This window comes from Anarrhichthys ocellatus, unplaced genomic scaffold, assembly GCF_004355925.1.
Source record: "Anarrhichthys ocellatus isolate YVR2014 unplaced genomic scaffold, GSC_Weel_1.0 scaffold6, whole genome shotgun sequence".
In the NCBI taxonomy this organism is placed as follows: domain Eukaryota; kingdom Metazoa; phylum Chordata; class Actinopteri; order Perciformes; family Anarhichadidae; genus Anarrhichthys; species Anarrhichthys ocellatus.
The window spans coordinates 15343316-15356541 of NW_022280036.1; the positions used below are offsets into that span (position 1 = coordinate 15343316).

The window sequence follows — 13226 nt, forward strand, 5'->3', positions numbered from 1 at the left end:
TGGGGGGGGGGGGGGGGGGGGGGGGGGGGGGGGGGGGGGGGGGGAGAGTCACGGGGTCATGCTACCAATGTGTATTTGAAATGTGTCAGTTGAGAGTTGGATGAATGTATTTAAGAGTTCATATAACTTTTTCATGTAATACAGCGTCAATCAAGAACAAATCACGGCAGAAAACAAATGATTATCTTGAAGTAAAGACCATCTGAGTTAAAAATGATCAGTGCAACGTGCCAGAATTTAAATATTTCCCAGCATATTGCATGTTAAATTTTTACATTCTCCAGAAGTAGACTAAATATTCATATTAGAAGGCAATGAAATGAATAGTTTGACACTTACCAGCACCTCTAAAATTCACTAATTAAGTTTTTGTGTGAAACCGCCAAGCTGTGGTTGTGTTATGTGCCAGACTATTTCTTTTTCCGAGCGCAGTACTGGAGTGATAACGTTTTGATTAGGCTGATTTTGTGAGCTGTGTACAAAGCCAGGCTATTTGTTCCTGTCTTTATGCTAAGCTAAGCTAACCAGCTGCGGGCTGTAACTTCATATTTACCGTACAGACATGAGAATGGTATTGATCTTCGCATCTAACTCTTAGCAAGAGAGCATTTCTTAAAATGTCAAACTATTCCTTAATGATTGAGTCACAGCAGTCCAAAAATAATCCGATCATTTCTATACGTCCACGTGAGAAGTTGACTTTCGGTCCTCCATTAGCTTCTCTACTCTTTATGTTTGGCAGTCTTCATGTGAATGTACCCTTCAGATACCACAGAGATTTCATGTGCATACCCTCTATACCAAGATCTCTGGAGGTCTTAATCCCACTAAAGTGTGGTTTTGAAAAGTACACCATGTACAGAACACACCATCATTGTTCCTCCAAAGTTCATCCGAGGGTCATCTCTCTTGCATCGTGTCACAGTCTCAGTGTCCATAGGCATTTTTAATCTCCCCTGGAGGAGAGCCTTATGTGGCGATTGTGGACCGCTGCAACCGTGCACAACACACCATGTTAACAAGGCTAACAGTCATGTTAACAGCATCTGGTTACTGGAGTACTTTGACCGTTTTCATGCTCCGTCACACCTCTGTCCTTGCAGCCAGAATAAACTAAAGAAAGGTTGTGTACACTGCGCCATAGTGAGTCTTCCTGGGGCAAGATTTACAAAGCACCACAAATTGGTAGATTTAGTAATAACTTCGAAACCTGATGTGTATTTCACTGCAAAATTTGGCAGTTGATCTGAAACTATTCTCGAATCAAAATGCTCCAGCGGCTTTGACTTAATTTTCACGAAAGAAGCGCTGAGCAGACAGGAGCCTCGCTGGATTTACGTAAGCGGACAGCCTGCTGCATATTGGCTGTAGTAAACACGCAAGACACTCATTCACCTGCTGAACACCGCATTAGGCCTTCTTTGTTTAAATGGACGCAGCTATGACGTAAAACTCTCTGGAGTGTGTCCTGCCTTTTGCTCTGAAGATGTACTGTACCCCTCAGTCGCTATATCCCTTACCATTTTGTTACGGGGCAGAGCACAGATGGTGAGCATTGTTCTGGTAGTGTGTGGTTGCAAGGACACATTATGGGGTCATTACAATAATTTAGTCCAAAGCTCAACTTAGGTTTTAACAATATTTATTATATATATGATATTATATCAATTCCTCTTTCTTCGTCACTTTTTGACTTTTCCTCCTGCAAAGATCAGGGAAATATCAATGGGACACTTAACTGTACCAGAGTTGTATAATCCCAAACCATTTGGCCGTGAGATACAAATACATTTTGCAACTGAATTGCAGACAGAGGAAATGAGCCTGTCTGCATTGCTAGATCATTGTATCCAATATAATCTGGTCAGTTAAAGAAAGTCCAGCCTTTTATTTTGGAAACTCATTGCCGCTTCTACAGTGTTCTATTGTACAAAGATTCATGACAGTTGGTGAAAACAGTTTTCGACTTCTCTTTCTCTTTTCGAGCCAGTTGCAGTTGTTCCCAAACATATCTGGCCATTGCGGGGTGTGTGATATGTGAAGTAGTAGATCTATAATCTAGATGGTATTTTGAAAGGAGGGCAGGAAATGTTTCAATGGAAACTATGAGAGTACATGCACCATTTAAAAATAAGTGACATGCACAAAAGAAACTATGTAAGACAATTGAACACACTTGACTTCGTGGTAGTGCATCAATAGTTTAAACATTCCTTCACGTCTGTCAAAAGCACTTGCGTCATTTATTGTACCTGAACCTGCGTGATTACATTCCTCACAGGCCGTCGGTTAACTGTGTGCAGTGTAACCAGAATAACTTGTAACTATAGGAAAGATAATACAAATGATGTATTTATTTTTTTGGGTTTGCTGATTTACTCCTTCACATTATTCCTGCTAATGTCTGCAAACAGTCAAAATGGTTGAAAATATCAGGTCCCCCTTTTCCTACCTTCAGCAGAGGTGTTTGCGGCAAATAATTTCTGCACAAAAGCAGATTCCACAAAATGTCTCTGTGTGCCAAATAATCCATAACCGTGAAGCTTTTAATTTGTCTTTGTTTTTATTATATCCATATTGAGTGTTTTCATACGAGTGCTACATCACATCACTCTCTAATTACTGTCAGTCACAGGAAAATTGGAAACTGTTGCCAGAAAATAACCCCTCGAAAATATGTCTCCTCACATCAACTGTCTTTTTGCATTCATGTCCTCTTTATTGAGTATTTAATTAAATGTTAGGTTTGAGATCATACAGTTTTAAAATTTATAAACAAATACTGGGTAATGTGAGTGACATGACATAAAACCAAGAAGCTTTGCTGTTGAATTGTGAGTTTATCCATAAACCTCAAATAAAATAAAGATGGAATTACAATTGTTGTATATTTTCCAATGCTTAGTTTAAATCAGAATTAACTCTGTGATTTTACTGTGTTTAATAGAAATAAAGTTGAACATTTAAAAAAATATTTAATTTACAGTACAGAATGTATTTTACATTGAAAACCATCCGTCTGAATCCATGGGGCTTTAATTGCCATTTGAAATTTTCAGAATAATTAATTTCAAGTTGTGTAAATACATGAACTTGATTATTTTTAGGGTTCGCAAATTCAGATAATTTTGATTCACTCAAAGAGAGAAGTTCAGTGGTGTTTAGATGTCATCGAGGATTCAGTACGGATTTGATTTCAGAATTTGACGTTCAGTTGCTTTTGAAATTCAAACTCTTCGCTTGCTTGAGGTTCTTTTAACATAAGATTCTTATAGTGATAGGACTGGAGACTGTGCAGTAGCAAAGAGAGAAAAACATGATTTAATATAGTTTAATGGCAAATATTAGATTTATTCCGACAAGAAAAGCACTGTCAGCCTGGTGTAACCATTTTTGTTTTTTCACTACTAGGGTTTTTTGTTTACTACCGTAAGCTTTTATTTTCTACCCATAAATATTTTATTTTAATAATGCAGCAGGATATTTTGCTGAACAATCTGGGCTGTATGTGTGCTTACAACCTTCCATGAGTGTCTGTGTTGGCATGCAGTCATTAAATCCTCATTCAGTGTGTGTGTGTGTGTGTGTGTGTGTGTGTGCGCCAAGCCCAGCGCTCCAGCTCGTGTCACTCACTGATCCCTCATGCAACGCTGACATCAGTGCTCCTGTTTTAGCAGGTGAAGAGGAGGGGGAGTCCAGTGATTATCTAATGCTCTCTCAGCCGGCTGAAGAGCTCCGGAGAATCGCTTCTGATATTTTCAATAAACATCTAAGCTGTTGTGGAGAAGTGGAGTCATGCAGAGTTGCAGATAGAGCAGGGGTGGTGTGGCCGCCGTGGGCGTAATGCTAATTGTAATCTAAGTTGGGTATGGCAACAAAGTTACTGTAATGCTAATGATCTCTTCTTCAGGCCCAACGGTCTTCTTGTTCAGTTTGGTTATCTTGTTGTCATGCATTTGGCTGGACTGAGAAGGAGTGGCTGACTGCAATGGAAAGGTTCCTGGTAAGATTACAGTACACTTTAGTGTCACTGGACCAGGCAGTGTCCCACTTAGCCCTACCAAGCTCCCTCAGCTAGTCCTTTTGCTTTATTGGCCTTTGACCTTACCTGGGACGAGCTAAGAGAGGAAGGACAATCAGACTACACGCTGCCTGATCAACAGCTGCCAGTGGTTCCCAGTGCAGTAGAAAAAGTTTTAGCATTTATAGCTAATAAAGGCAGGGGGACACGGTTAAAGAAACATATAAATACATGATCATAAGTATTCTTTGGTGTGTTTATGTACATTAAAGTCGGTGTAAATTTTGATAGTGATTAAGAGGGAAATTGAAACAGTCCAGTACACGGGTCAACAGTGACAGTGGTGTTGAAGGAGGCTGCTGGGGGCAGAGAACGAGGAGGAGGTTTTAGTAAGGGGCTGCCCCAGAGCACTGGATGGCTTAGGATTGTCCAGGTCTTATGGGGATTTCAGGGTAATCTGGATAAGGACAGAAATACCTTGAAGGTGAACATTGGAGAAAGTGCTCAGCTTCTCACGGATCTTTAGTTAATTTACTCACACTGCTTGTAGATACAGAATATATCACTTTTTATATTTCTTTTGAAGGTGCAAGTTAAATTTAAAACATTCAGAAAATGAACTAACATTAACAACAGAATGTGCAGAAGTAACAGTGCTGACGTTGGGTCAAAGACGTCGCTGTGTTGTGTTGCAGAGCTACCTACTGAAATCAGCATGCTAATCAGCTAGCCCCGGCCCGTCCTGTCTTGTAATACCACTTATTCTTTGAGGGGCGATAGTGAATCTCTGTAGTGTTTAGTCTGCCCTCAGTCCAGAGAATGAATTAGAGCTGCTCTGAAGGCTGGTCAATGATACATTTATGGTCCGCGTACGTTTTGATTGTTTGTTTGTTAGATTAAATCGAGCAGCCACACACCCTTCTCCCGGGGAAGCAGTCCCCATATCTGTAGGAAGGATCAAATGAAAACACAAGTCAGTCCCTCGTTTCTGCCTCCCCAGACCCAAACCAATGAACAAAGCGTACGTGCACCGTACAGCCCTTTGTTAGCGGCACATACACACATATGGCTAACCTGAACTATAGGCCAATGCCACTTGTGAAGATTATAGAATAGCAGTGTTATTTTGACCGGATCTCACAGTTTCAGCAGTTTGGTTGAATTTGGCATATTCTTACCGTGTTGTTAGTTGTAATTGGCTTTCTTTTAATAACAGATGACTGTACATGTAGATTGTATGGACCCAGTAGTAGTGCAATGCTGTCTCCTGTTTCTTTGGAGCATGTGTTTAGGGATAACGCAGTGCACCTTTTTAAAGGGGCACTCTATCGATTGTTTTTAACTTGGTTTGGAGACTTTGAATTTAATTGAATAATAGTCAAATAGCACAAATCCTGTGTTACAAGTTGGAGGTGTGCGAGTTGAAACAGCATTTAGGAGGCAGAGAAGGGTCTAATGAAAGATGATATTGCATCATGGGAAATGTAGGATGCAGTGGTTTTGGAGCTCGACCCATACGAGTGACCAAAATATTTTTCTTACAAGTCCCTTAACTTTATTCTACTACTACTACTACTGTATAGTTTCTGGAGGCTGCCTTTCTTCACCATACCGGCTCGGGAGATCTCAGATTTAGGATTCAAAAGTTGGATTTTGCTCATATTCCTTAAAATCAGACAATAAAAGCGGTCAGGGTCATAGATTGGACACAACGTTCATACAAGTTATTTGAAAAGATGAAAAGGGGAAAAGTGAGACAAATTTTGGGTCGAGGACATCCCATTAAAATCGTATCTGTCTTTTGAATTGAAACCACAGAAATCCCAGCCTAAGTTTCACCACCATAGTTTGGCAGTTGGCTTACATGCAGCGATGTAGTGAACGGTATTCTCTCAAAGTTTAATGAGTGCGTCTCTCCCCTGTTCCTGCTCGTCTTCACATGTCCCTGTGGGCCAGTGTGTGAGGGTCTGAGCGCAGTCTCTTACCCTCGTCACTTGGCCTGTCGGCAGGAGCTGCTCCACTGCCAGGCGTCAGTTACTCTCCCTGGCACAGTGACGCACGGATCACATACACACTCGCCCCACGGTGGACGCAAGGCATGCAAGCAGGCCTAGGCAGCGTCACGAGCTGAGGGAATCAATGTACTCTGATGTCACAAACTTGCATAATGTAAATGCACATTCTGTTTCAGGGAAAAACATGAGCACAGATTTTCTCTGTAGGAGCAGAATAAAACGTTAAATATCCATTTCTCATTATTCTCTGTTGAACTGTAAGAAAAAACAGAGATTGCTTTAACTGCAGCAGTTCACATGTGTTGTACTTTTGTGTGATATTTGAGGCGATGCTTGCAAGGTGTGGAACACCAGTGAGAAACCGGGACAGGTCACCAAGGATGAAGTAACCTATCCATTTTCTGCAAACTCTGTATTTTTAAACCACGGACGTCATTCAAGGGCGTTTGGGACTGAATTCCAGGACAAGTTCAGTCTCCTGTGAGTTACTCGGTGTCTTCCCTCCGTGTGTGTGTGTGTGTGTGTGTGTGCGTGTGCGTGTGCGTGTGCGTGTGTGCGCGCGCATTCCCGTATGCTTGAATTTCCGCACTATCTGGTGAGGTAGGAGGGATGTCACTGCAGACAGAATAAAGGTCAGGGCGTACTCTGGAAGCACTGCACAAAAATAATGTGTGTGTGAGTGAGAGTGCACTTTTGACTGATTAGAGATTGCTGTATTTGGGACAGCTCGCGGAAGAATTTCAGTAGCTTATAATACTTCTCTAAGGTTACTTCAGCTTGCTGTGTTGCCCCATGTAACGTGTATTACTTTTCTATGGGTGTATTCTATCAAGTGGCAGAAGCTTGTATTGCCAGCATATAGCCCGTTACTCAAATCATTAACTTACTGTTACTTGACATACCAGAGGTTAAGTCAGCAGCTGCTGGCATCTTTAGGTAACACTGCACACCTGGAACAAAACCCACTTTCTCTGTCCTCTGTGCAATATTCATTTGGAAAGATCCTGGAAATCATAATGCAGCCATAATGGTTCTCTTGTGCGCCTCAGGTCCATCAATGTGAGGATTGGGGACATAAAGCTACAGTTTTCAGTATTTAACATTGCAGGCCATATAGTCACCTGATAAATTGTATGTTTGGGTTTACATGGCGGAACAGGTTGTCAATCGTGTGATATGATATGAAGCTGCAGGGCGGGAAAAAGCTGCAGATTGTTTGTCCTTGGAGGAGATATCCTTGTCGACTGCCATAGGTATAAAAAAAAACAGTGTCATTTAGTGTTATTTTGCTGTTCTTACTATCTACATAGTGTGGACTCACTTTTGGGGCAATATGATGATGTTATGTTTTATTGCACATTTTTCTATCTGCTCTTTGTTGTGATGCCCAGTAGGATACTTTTCCTGGTAAAAGATTTTCTTTTTTTAGTTAATTTGTTAATTTAAAAAAAAATAATTATAAAGCACTTTGCAAATTCTATAGTTGGTCTTTTTTTAATAAAAAAAATGAAATGCAGCCCAAAGCAGGGCTGAAAGTATTAAGTGATTAATTTATTAGTTGATTGACTGGAAATAGGTCAACAGCTGATTGATTTTTTTAAGTGGTATTTTCAAGGAAAATAGATAAATAGTTCCCTGCCTCTCAAAATATGAGCATTTTGCTGCTTCACTTTGATTTTTATAATGTAAACAAGTTATATACTTTAGGTATGATGGTATTTTTTCTCTCTGACGTTTTATAGACTCAATTATTAATCAGACGGATGAAGAGTTATTTGTTTTCTTATACATAAGATTGTAAGACCGATAACAAAAATTAAATGAGCGTAAAAGAAGATAAAATGTAGATGAGTTCATTTAAGATGCATGCTTATTTACTGTAGCCAGTTATCATGTCATGTGCACAGTTGAATGATATTGCCGTAGAAAGTGAAAGGAGGTACATTGCTCATCTCATGACATTGCATCTGACACACATTGAATAACAAGAAAAAGCATTGGGAGATATTAGATGAATAATAAATACAACATTTAGTTTAATCTAGTTTTCACATTAAGAAATTCTTTTAGAGCATGTTCTTTACAGGATATTGTAGTTTCTGTTCCAGGAGGTCGGTCTTTCCTCAGACAGACGGAGAGAGAGAGAGGCAGAGAGGCAGAAATACAGAGAAAGTAAGGATGTTCTGGGACAAACCGATCCACAGTGGCCTAGTTTCCCTCAGCCATGCCAGTGACTCAACTAAAGTCTTCTGCCTGGCTGATTGTGGGCTTGGTCACCATGGATAAGACATGTGGGCTTGGTCACCATGGATAAGACATGTGGACTGAGCCAGAATACACACGGTTGCAGTTATTTTTCTAAACCGATGAACTGCAATTACATTAATACATTAGATCATTTTTTTATTTGGGCGGGGAGGGTGTCCTATTTCTTATTTTATTTTACCGCTCTTGGTCTACTTTATTAAAGCAATGCTAAATAATGAGACCAGGTAGAAATTCCTATTACATGTTTTATTTACAAACAAAATGAAATCCCTTCTGAGAGATTACTAAAAAATACCAACACATTGAGCTCTGAATTCTAGCACTTAATCATCACTTTGCCACTTAATCATCATTGGCTTCACACCGGGCCGAGAACCAAAGGGGGTTTGAAGATTATGAAATAATGGTGCATCTGATTTGTTTATCCTAAAAACCAAACACAAACAAAATGTACTTTTGTAAAGTTTGTATTGCAGAGACAGGTGTCACCCGCTGGATATATCCATCTATATATTTTCTACACCACCACGCTGTGTCCAAAATTGCTCGCTATTCACTATGGTGCACCAGAATATCTACAGTATATAATGAACTAAAAATGTACCACAATGCACTGACACATGTACACTAACTGAGAGCTACTGTAACTACCACCATAAAAGGAAAGACTTGAATATTTGGAGTGTGTAGTATATATGATTCTTGCAACAAGCAAACGTTTTTTTTGTCATTTTGCTGTCAGAAAGTAGGCTAATCTAAAATATGTGTTCCTAATTTAAAAGTTAGTGCAAACTGATTTTACTGGATTTGGTGAGGTGTTTGCCAGGCTGGTCGTTGCTGGTTTGAAACTGCATTGTTATCGATTGTTTCAGCGCAGCTTTATGGGCAGCAAATGTAAGTGGCCACACATGAAAGTGAATTATTCCCTTTGATGTAACTCACACAGCATGGGCAGCTAGCACCACGATCTGAATGGCTCAGCGTGTGGTGAGGCTGATGTGTCACTCGGTGCCATTTAGCCCGTCACTTAGCTCAGTGTGTGTGAGAGTTACTCTGTCTGTCTGTCTGGTACACAGTGTACGTCCACACCTGTGGCTGGGGCTGCTCTCCTCTAATCAGACCTAATGAAGAACATTGATTCATCTCCATTTGATTCACACTTTTAGACAGGAACACAAACACACGGCAACACGTTGACTTCTTCTAAGGAAGAAATGCTGATCTCGTCAAACAGCGTTGTAGCGTCATCAGCCCTGCATATAATACTCCACTCAACCACATGTGGAGAAGTTTTAAGGAGGAACAAACTGAAGAAGTAGTGCTATCAGAGAGTGGGAGGTGGAGAGAGAGAGCTCTTTCAAAGCGAGGGATCTGGAGATTGTTAGTGAACCGCCATGCGCGTTGTCCTAAGGAGCAGGAGCAGGCATCCCAAGATTCCCTGCATCCTGGTCCCAGCTCTGGGGTGGAGGAAGCTGTTTACTCTTTCTATCTCTCACCGCTGACGTGTGCGCACCGAACAATGTCATCCAATTTCCTGTTTTTCACTTTAGTGGAAAGCCACTCTCCCAGTGTGTATAGTTTGTGTGAGTGTGAGAGAGGAGGAGGAGGAGGAGGAGGAGGAGGAGGAGGAGGAGGAGGAGGTCGTCTATAGGGCTGGATACACTGGGAGCAGGATATAGGTTCAGAGGCAACTCTGTTATGTAAATACATTAGGTGTATTGAATGAGAGTAGCAGGAGACTGCAGACTGTCCTGAATGCTGCTGGAGATGACTGTAGACACCCAGCAGCTCTGATGTGGTCTCACTGCCCTGAGCGAGGAGCAGCGGTGTAATATCACATAACGTCAGACCGTTTGAAGCTGTCAGCCTGGAAACTGTCACCTCACAGATTGACCTTTTGAGGATATTTAGTATTGGACCACTCACAAGCTTTTGATTTTTGAATTCCAGTGTTTACGATGCTTGAATGCTCACTGGGTTTACTAACTAAGCAAAGCGGGAACTTGCCCCAGAGCCCCCAGAACCCTCAGAGGGCCCAGGCTCACTGTGTGGAAATTGGCTTGTTGTAATTAGGTTTAGGGATTTAGTCGTTTGTCGGCTTGGTATCAGAACAAATCCTGACCTTATTAAACGAATCACGTTTTGGCGTTGATGTGACCAATGCACCTTATATAAAACACTTATTATTATAACGTTCCTCAAGGTCCGTTTTGTTGCAGGATGGTTGAATTAGACAGCGTTAGTTTTATCTAGGTGTACCTAATAATAAACTGAATGTACACAGTGCTCAGATGGTGAGAAAACCGGGGAGGTCAACAAGGACCTACAGCTCATTTTATTAATTACATATTGCTTTGAATCATTAATTTTCCAACAAGCATTTAAAGCACGATTAAATCCAAATGAACTAAATAATCGCGATACTGTACGACTCCACTGAGAGTCAGTTAACAGTGATGTTGATTTATCACACAGCTTAACTAGAACACTGTCAGTCAAGACAACCTACAAGGACTACAATGCATTGGATTCAACTCAGAACTGCTTTGTGCCCCGCTGCTCAAAAAAATCTCGTCTGATTAACAAGTGGCTCATGTGAACAGCGAGGGATCCCGGTGCGACTGGTACAACACGGCAGCATATAGCAAGAGGGAGGAACGAGGATTACGTAGGCATACACACCACGTCTGTACTCCTCGCCTGCCTGGCCTACATGCTCACTCACTTCCCCTGCTTTGTTTGCTCCTGGTCGAATGCCAGCATGATGTTTGCGGGATGCAAGTGTGTGTGTGTGTGTGTGTGTGTGTGTGTGCGCGTGTGCGTGTGTGCGCGCACACAAGAGTGCGTAGCCCGAAGAAGCTGGCAGACTGGTTCAGCTGTATGCAAGTTTGTGTGTGTGTGTGGCAGGCAGGCTATTCTAGTTACACAACCTCAGCTGCAGTTGTGTCAGTGTCAGTTACAGAAGGAAGTCTCCCTGCGCGGGGACAGACCGCTGCTGTAGCTGGGCCTCAGCTCGCTGGAGGCTCTGTGGCTTTACTCCATACATCAAGACCCCGACCTCAAACTAGCTCCCCAACAAACGGTATGGCAGTGGAAAACACGACTTCGACTGCAGCCACTATCTGTGACATTTAGCCAGCAGCAGTCCACTAAAGAGTTTTGTTTCACCTCCATTGGAAAATTAATGAATGGATGGTTTGAATCTCGAAACAAAATTAATAAAACTAACTGAGTTATTTGTTCTGACACAAGTGGTCCGAGTCATTGAAATCACATCTGACAACAGGAAAACTGGGTCTTGCTTGCTCAAACCCTCTCGGAAAAACATGTGGCATTTCCATAAGTTAGTCCCTATTATATGGCCACACACACACACACACACACACACGCATGCATGCATGCATGCTGTCTCTCAAGTGCACATGAGCCTACCATGTGACCAGTTCCTCGTGTCTGTGAAAGATCAGATGATCACAGAGCATCAGCTTGTAGCCATCCTGATGCCACACTACTTGCTTGCGGACAGCTGCAACAAACGGCCTAGTGTCATGATGACGTCAATTTGGATACAACGGAGGGCTAATCAGCTTCCCCCCCCCCCCCCCCCCCACCCCCTTTTTTTTGTTGTTTCAATGGAGCTTTCAAAACGGCTTACTATTCAGCAAGAAGTGATTTACTGCTGCTCGGCACGCTCTAAAATTCCTCTCTGTGTTCCTCCTCACATGTGTAGATTGTTTACGTGGAGAAGAGGAATTCTAAAGGGATGGCGGTCCGTGAGGGGCTTGGTTGCTATGGTTACTAACCCCCGAGCTGGGTTCCATTTAGCAGGAAGGAAGCTCAATTATTTGCAGACAGAAAAGAGTGAACTCATGTAGGGGAAAAGTAATGAGTTGAAAACCTCTACTGTACATTTGAATCAGAAATGACATTGCATTTGTTTTTGCTGATTCAGTCAGTGGTGGTTTTCAGAAGTTTTCAGATCCTCTTTCCATAAAATCAAAATGGATCTTTAAGTTGTGTTATCACTTATTGCACTGGTCGTCACCTGTACGCCAGTATCTTGCCCAACAATGACAAAAAAAGTTCTTGTCTCTGCTTCACCAGCTGCACCGCTGGCTTCAGATCACGGCTTGTGCATGTGCGGCCTCACATCTGAGACGCAAAGTCCCTCCTTAGCGTACCGTTTTTACGGAAAAATTATAAGATACTCAGTCCTGCATTGAAAATTACTGAAATAATTACAAAGAAAAGGACTTTACTAAGCACTTTTCTAAAAGCACTCATTTTTTTTCAATTATCACACATTTTGTACGTAAAATCTGTAAAGGAACTAGTAAACAAAGCTGTGGAGGAGTAGAGGTATGGAGTAGAATGAAATGGAAATACACACTGACCCTAATAATATAAGTAACTTCACACATAATGTAGGATAACATACTGTACATTTATTTGTCTGTGAATTGATAAATGTGTTCATTAATAACCCAAATCTCACTTCAATACTTTTGTACACACTGTTTTAATGAGGTCACAAACTGGTTGATTTTGTTATTGTTGATTATCACTATTACACACACAGCAGTGGGGTCTCAACAATGATGAAGCAATGTCAACAAGAACACAAATATGAAATAACTGAGACAATATCACATTTCTGAAATGATTATTTTTCTAATCCTTGTGTTCTTCTTCTTGTCTTTCAGACCACATTAACAGAGGTGCAATTTGGACCAATGAAGTTATTTAAAGACCCACTTCAGGTATCGTAAAACAATGCCAAACATCTGAATGATTGGTGTGTGTGTGTGTGTGTGTGTGTGTGTGTGTGTGTGTGTGTGTGTGTGTGTGTGTGTGTGTGTGTGTGTGTGTGTGTGTGTGTGTGTGTGTGTGTGTGTGTGTGTGTGTGTGTGTGTGTGTGTGTG

At 41.5% G+C, this 13226-nt stretch overlaps 1 protein-coding gene across 1 annotated transcript in view; it reads left to right on the forward strand.

Moving 5' to 3' along the window:
* Nucleotides 1-13226, forward strand: part of pde8a (phosphodiesterase 8A) — a 40503-nt gene that overhangs the window by 6275 nt on the left and 21002 nt on the right. Inside the window, exon 2 of the mRNA XM_031846179.1 lies at nucleotides 13008-13064. Within this exon, the coding sequence (XP_031702039.1) occupies nucleotides 13008-13064 (57 nt within the window). The remainder of the gene's footprint in view (nucleotides 1-13007; nucleotides 13065-13226) is intronic.